Genomic DNA, 7,039 nt, shown 5'->3' on the forward strand with positions numbered 1-7,039 from the left:
CTTAGTGAATACGTCAGGCAGCCAAACCTTAGAAAGAAGAGGAGCAAGGAGATGAACCATCATGGAAGGACAGATCCCCATACAGTATGGACCACCAGCAGATAGAAAACATGGCTGACATCCAGAAATCCTACCAGTGGCTGGACAAGGCTGAACCGAAAGACAAAACACAGAGGCATGAATCATGGCAGCACAAGAACAAGCTCTAAGCATAAGATCCTTAGAGGCTGCTACCCCAGGCAAAACCCCCAGACTGTGCAAAGATGCCCCTGAAAAAATCCAGTACATAACAGCAGGTGCAGGTTGGCTGGAAGTATATCAATTAACATTTGTGCAGCAATGTCCTGGAAATCCAGAGGTCAAAATGGGATACATCCCCCAAGGTAGCTGAAAATGACCAAGCTAAGTCTGGGGCTTCCTGATATAACACACAAACTGGTGATATCTATCCAACCAGACGCAATAGTGGTGGACAAGCAGAGGGAGATGACTGTAGTGATAGATATAGCTATATCAAGTGTTAACAACATGAGGATGAAGGAACACAATACGCTTGAGACTTATCATAGGCTGAGAAGAGAGCTTGAGAAAATGTTGAGCGTGAAGGCAGTAGTGGTTTCCGTGGCTTTTTTGCTTTTATACTAAGCCTATACTAGTTCCGCGGATTTAAAAAAAAAAATGCATGGGCAAACAAAATGAAGGGCATAGGACTATAAACGTCAATTCGTCAGATTCCCTGAAGTTGTTTACATGTTAGTGGAGAACTTAATGAGTCCCATAGAGGATGGAAGGTTTTCTGATAAAACAAAGCCACAGAGTCAGTCACTTACCTTCTCAGTTCGGTGCAGGAAATATATTAATACAGTACTTTAAGGCTTATCTTTTGGTTTGTTATTCTTGAATACCATTTATGCAATCAAATTCTATAGTCAGTAACATTTTTTAATCAATGGATGTTAAATTAAATGTAACATTGTTAACTCTTGGTGGGTTTGCAGAATTGCACAAATACAGATACCTTTATTTTGTGGTTATATTCACGTTATATATTCTGATACTCTGCTTTAATTCCACTATAGTGTACCTTATTTGGACTCACAAAAACCTTCATGAGCCAATGTACATTTTTATTGCAGCTTTGTTAATCAACTCTGTTCTTTACAGCATGATTATCTATCCGAAGCTCTTATCTGATGTTTTGTCTGAAAAACAAACTATATCGTATCCACTCTGTCTTTTCCAAGGATTTTCGTATTACACCTCAGCTGGGTCAGAGTTTTTACTGTTGGCAGCAATGGCATATGACAGGTATGTGTCTATATGCAAACCCCTGCAATATCCAGTTATTATGAATAGAATAACTATAAATGTGTTTCTGATTTTAGCTTGGCTTATACCTGCTTTTGAGATTGCAGTGTCATTTGTGCTTTATTTTAATATAAAACTCTGTAGTTTTACTCTGACAGGAATTTTTTGTAACAATTCAATTTACAGGCTTCAGTGTGTGCCGTCAGTCACAATATCTATATATGGTGTGGTCACGTTGATAAATATTGCCCTTCTACCAATGCTTTTCATACTTTTTACATATATAAGGATTCTTAGAATATCTTACAATTGTTGTAGAGAAACAAGGAGAAAAGCTCTAAAGACATGTTTACCCCACTTGCTGGTGTTAATCAACTTTTCATGTTTTATTGTTTTTGATTCAGTTATAATTAGACTGGATTCCGATCTGTCGAAAACTCTTCGCTTGACATTGACGTTTCAGTCAATTTTATTCCATCCTCTTTTAAATCCAATCATATATGGACTCAAAATGAATGAGATTTTTAGACATATCAAGTCATTGTTGTGTCAAGTTTAATAAAACTGGTATTACTGCATTGGTATTATCAAATGAATGGCATTTCAGATAATGGAGTACTTTAGCTCTGATTTCACATGCAAGATTGATAGCGAACATAATGGTCATTATACAAAGATAAACAATTTATTAAACTGTTGCTGGTAATCTTTGAAGTCTAAATAGTTCATATGCCCGCGTTTCACATTTTCCTGTCTGTTTTGTCACAGATTCTAATTTACTATTGTGTAAATGAATAAATACAATTTAGTAAAATGAATCAATTGCTACCAGTCTATTATGCTGACAAGCATTTTTTGTATTGTAACTGACATATCAATATCAATGAAAGAAAAAACAAAGTTTCAAAGTTTTTCAAATTCTATAAATTATAACAAAATATTACATATACATATAGCTCAGGTCCTCTACCAGAGGTCTGGGAGCTTGAGGATTCTGCGCAGTATCCTTTCTGTTCCTTGGATTGCACTCTTCTGGACAGAGATCTTGGATCTCCAAGTGCTCTAATTACTACTGGAACCACTGTTACCTTCACCCTCCACATCTTCTCGAGCTCTTCTCTGAGCATTTGGTACTTCTTCATCTTCTTGTGTTCCTTCTTTCTGATGTTACTGTCATTCGGTGCCGCCACATCTATCACTACAGCCCCCTTCCGCTGCTTGTCCACCACAATGTCCAGTTGGTTAGCCATCACTATTTTGTCTGTTTCTGGAAGTCCCACAAGATCTTAGCTTGGCTAATTCTTGACCACCCTAGGGGGAGTCTTTTTATTTTTGACGTCGGGACTTCCAGGCCATACACGGCACAGACATTTCTGTATAATATGCCGGCCACTTGGTTATGGCATGATATGTATGCCCTGCCTGCTAGCATTTTGCACCTTCCTGTTATGTGTTGGATTGTCTCAGGTGCATCTTTGCACACCCTGCACCACGGGTCTTGCCTAGGGTGGTAGGCACACAATTCATAACAGCACTTTTACATATGCCTAAGTGCTTTCTAACATTTAGACACACTAATATGGGTTTTTTTTATTATCATTTGCCTGAGTTTCATTGATATTTTATTTGTATAATTGTTCCAGGATTCAAAAAAGATTTTCAAAATGATTATGGGGTAAACAGTCTTGGATTTTGAAATCCCTTGTCAACAAATCATTTTGCTGCTAGGAATTTTTCACCTATACCTTAACAAATTTCACTTAATAACTCCAAATCTGAAAATCATTTTCATATAAGTATGTCCTGTTTATTGCTTGTGCTGTTACAAGTATTGGACAACTATGATGACAGGACAGGATTTGTGATGCATTTTCAGCAGTTAATAAATGTTGTGGGTAAGCTCCTTAGAAGAATGAAAAAAATAATAACTGTGTGATGGTATAAAAAGTAAACTGACAGCCCACAGGTGATATAAGGATTCTGTAATGAGTGTCATTAGTGAGCATGCATTGGTGCCACCTGCGCTGTGTAAAACAACAGGCCAAGCCTCAGAGGAGTGGCCTGACTACAGCCAGTCTCTAAACAGCTAATTGCTAAGTTAAGACTGTCAAAATGGTCAACAGGTTATTATGTCTTTGGCCCTAGAGAGCAATTAAACTTCAGCTTGGGTACCCTTCAACAACAACAATAAAATTAGTGTCTATAATATCTGTTTACTTTGACTATGTGGCTCATTAAAACAAGTACTAATAAAAAAGTATAAAAAGTTTAAATAATCAAGTAAATCTTACTGCTGTCATCATTGGTCATATAATGTCATTAAATATTATGACAATATTATAAACCTAAAAACCTAAAACAAGCAGTGGAAAGGAGCAGAGTTTAAAACCATTGCGTATATTTGTATTGCTAGAGGAAAAGTGGCCTAACTGCATAATTTTGCACTGAGGCAGCAAACCAAAACATGCTGTTTTGGTAAATCTGTCTATAAACAACTGAAAATAATTCATCACATATTTTTCTACATGCACATATTTAAAAAAAAAAAATACAGTTAATTCAATTTAAACATGAATAAAAATGGTTTTAGTCTTAGCAGTAGCTAGCACTGTGCCATGTGCAGATTTGGCACATTACCCCTGGTCAAAGGTCAAATCATCTGCTACTCCTCATTTTACTCAACACTGAGGTATTTTGTGTCACAAAATAAGTAAATACTTAATAAAGGGACAGTGTAATAACCAAAAATTTGGTTCGCTGCCTAAGAGCAACACCATGCCAACAGTTGACTGTGGAGAATTTGGTAGTGACAAAACTTCATGACTGGACGTGTTGCACAGGTTTCATTCTATCAGCCATGTTGACATTCCATGAGCTCCTGCTACTGCCCGTGCCTGGCTGTTTGATTTTATACACCTGTGGACATGGAAGTGACTGGAACACCTGAATTCAATGATATGGATGGGTGAGATAATTATTTTGGCAATATAGTGTTTACACTACTAAAACAAAAACAAAAGACAAAGGAAAAGAAATCATGCTGGATCTCTGTACTGATATGGACTGGGTAATGTTTTAGGAAAAGAACACATTCGGTGGAAATTAAAATTATCAATATACAAAGGGCTGAACGCAGACTAATCCATTTTGTCCATTTTGAAAGTTCATTGGAACATTGTAGTAACTCAGGCATGTATACAACTACCACTTGCATGCATGCCTGATAATGTTGACATATACACATAATGAGAGGAGGTTTGGTGTCCTGTGGGAAGGAGGTGAGATCTCCTTCCATATCTCACCAGGCCACACGCCTCTCACACGCCTGGACAGTCTAAGGTTCAACCTGGTGGCATGGGAAGGACTGAAACATAATCTCCCAGAGAGAGGCCTACTGGATTTAGGTCATGTGAGCGAGGGGGACAGCCAGTTATATCAATTCCTTTATCGTCGGGGAACTGCATGAATACCCTCGCCACATGAGGCCAGACACTGTTGTTCACCCATAGGAACCCAGGATCCACTGCAACAGTGTAGGGTTTGACAGTGCGTCCCAGGATTTGATCCCAAAACCTAATGTTAGTTGGTGTGCTGTTGCCAAACCTGTAAAGGTCAGTGAGTACCCCTGTGTATTTACTTCCCCAGACTATCACTGACCCACCACAAAAACAGTCATGCTGAATGATGTTACAGGCAGCATAACATTCTCTATGGTTTTTCCAGAACCTTGCGTGCCTGTCATACGTACTTAAGGTGAACCTGCTCTCATCTGTGAAAAGTCCAGGGCTTTTGTCTCATTGTTGCACTTCTAATAACTGCTAACAGTATTAACATCAAAGAAGCTGAAATTGATTAACAACCTCCTCTGCTACTTAACTGACTAGATCAATATACAAAAAATTTAAATGACTTGATATTTTACTCTGATTAAAAAGTATTTCAGAAATTGAGCAGTCTATTATATATTATTCTTATTACTATATTATAATGTATTAGAATATAATTATAATGTACTCTTCATAAGCAGATGAGGTCACAATTATGTCTCCATTTTAAAGTTAAGGTTTTATAAATTTTCCTAGTGCTTTTTTAAAAGAGCAAACATTTTTCAAAGAAACATTTCTAAACCTGAAGGTTTTCTTTAGAAAGCACAAATTATTATTTTTATTTGTGCACAATAACAGAATTATTTCAGACCAGCATGCGGACCGATAAAAACTCGGTGAAGCCAGTCTGACGTATGCTAAAGACAACCTGGAGAAAAATTATTCATACTGGAGAGGTGTACAACCCAAAAAGAACACCATCCCCACACTAAAAAAGTGGAGTGAGTATTATGCTGTTTGGTTGATTCGGTGCATCTGGAACTGGGAATCTCATCAAGGTGGAACTAATCATGAAGAAAGAAAGAAATGTGAAAATCTGGAGCAGGCGACAGCTGGGTCGTCGCATTGTCTTCCAACATGAAACAATCCAAACGTACATCAATCCTGGTGAGTTACTACCTGAATGATGAATGCTTTAGCATTCAGGTATTGAATTGACCGGCACTGACTGGCTGCAGAAATCCCTGAGTTGAATCCCATTGAAAATCTGTGGGATGATCTAAAGGGCTAATGATGCTTACCCTAGCAGTTTCTGAGTTTTGTGAAATATTTTGTGTCTGCATGCCAAGTAAAATAATGTAAGCATCCAAAATAAAATAATGACATCTAGAAAAGTTATGTTAAATATTCCCTGGTCTGTTTAGCAGCACTTGGTATTACAAATACACTCAAGAGGTTTTTGTGAGATGTGGTTTGCTAAGTAAGAACCACTCCATTTACATGCAGGTGACCACAATGCATTAAGACTGGAGACATGCACTGTCAGTTAGCTACATTTAAAAAGTACCAACAACTCAAAGTTTAAATATTATACTGGATATTATACTGTTATGTCAGTTGTCAGCAGAAGTGTATGTTGAAAACGCAGAACTTTACAACCTGAAGTCTGTCGGGATAAGAAAGGATCAGATTTTTTCTGGTTTGAGATAAACTTGACAGCTGTTTGTAATGATTCTTTTCTCTTTGTGAATATAGGCGCTACTCTCAGATTCAGACCTCAGCACCACCCAGTGACAAAAGACTGGGTGGTGCTATATGTCCACTCTTTATGTCAAATGCACATTTTTGTAAAATATTTGAATACTTTTGTAATAACCCTAAAATTAACCAGTGAAAGAGTGCAAAAGCTATGCTATTCTGCACATATGCTGTAGCTGTTTTACTGAGAAAATTGAAGACAAAAAAATCAAAAGAGATCATACAATCATGTAACTGGTATTTTCTGTACAGTAATTAACCATGACACAGAGTAACCAAAGAGGGTAATATATATTTTAAATATACACAGGCTTTAAACAGAGTAAAATATTATTTTAATTCACTGAAGTTTGAAAGGTCTTTTTGGTCTTTTTTGATTGCCTGATTGAAGGACATTGTGATATAGTCTGGCCTGCTGAAACTGAAATAAAGGAATGTTTTTATTTATCTTGCTGATGTGTGAAAATCTTAAACTGACCTGCTGTGCTGTGTTGTGTCATTCAGGGCCTTGGGGCATATTGAGCCGAAAGGTAAACTGCAGATACAGCTGAATACCTTAAGATCTTTCAGACTTCCAGAACTCATGTAGAGGGTTTTAAAAGCAGAAACGGATGTATGACAGCACTTTAGAAAACTCTGCTCATACT

General features: G+C 37.3%; 1 protein-coding gene across 1 annotated transcript; it reads left to right on the top strand.

The window, feature by feature from the left end:
• The first annotated feature begins 940 nt into the window (after positions 1-940).
• Positions 941-1,867, top strand: LOC146556286 (olfactory receptor 6N2-like). The gene has a single exon (XM_085249379.1). It carries the CDS (start codon positions 950-952, stop codon positions 1,865-1,867), a length of 918 nt encoding a protein of 305 aa, XP_085105505.1. The 5' UTR covers positions 941-949.
• Positions 1,868-7,039: the final 5,172 nt, after the last annotated feature.

Source organism: Mchenga conophoros, linkage group LG16 (genome assembly GCF_057382185.1).
Source record: "Mchenga conophoros isolate Kocher_MC1m ecotype Shallow Benthic linkage group LG16, M_conophoros_male_GT1.1, whole genome shotgun sequence".
NCBI lineage: Eukaryota > Metazoa > Chordata > Actinopteri > Cichliformes > Cichlidae > Mchenga > Mchenga conophoros.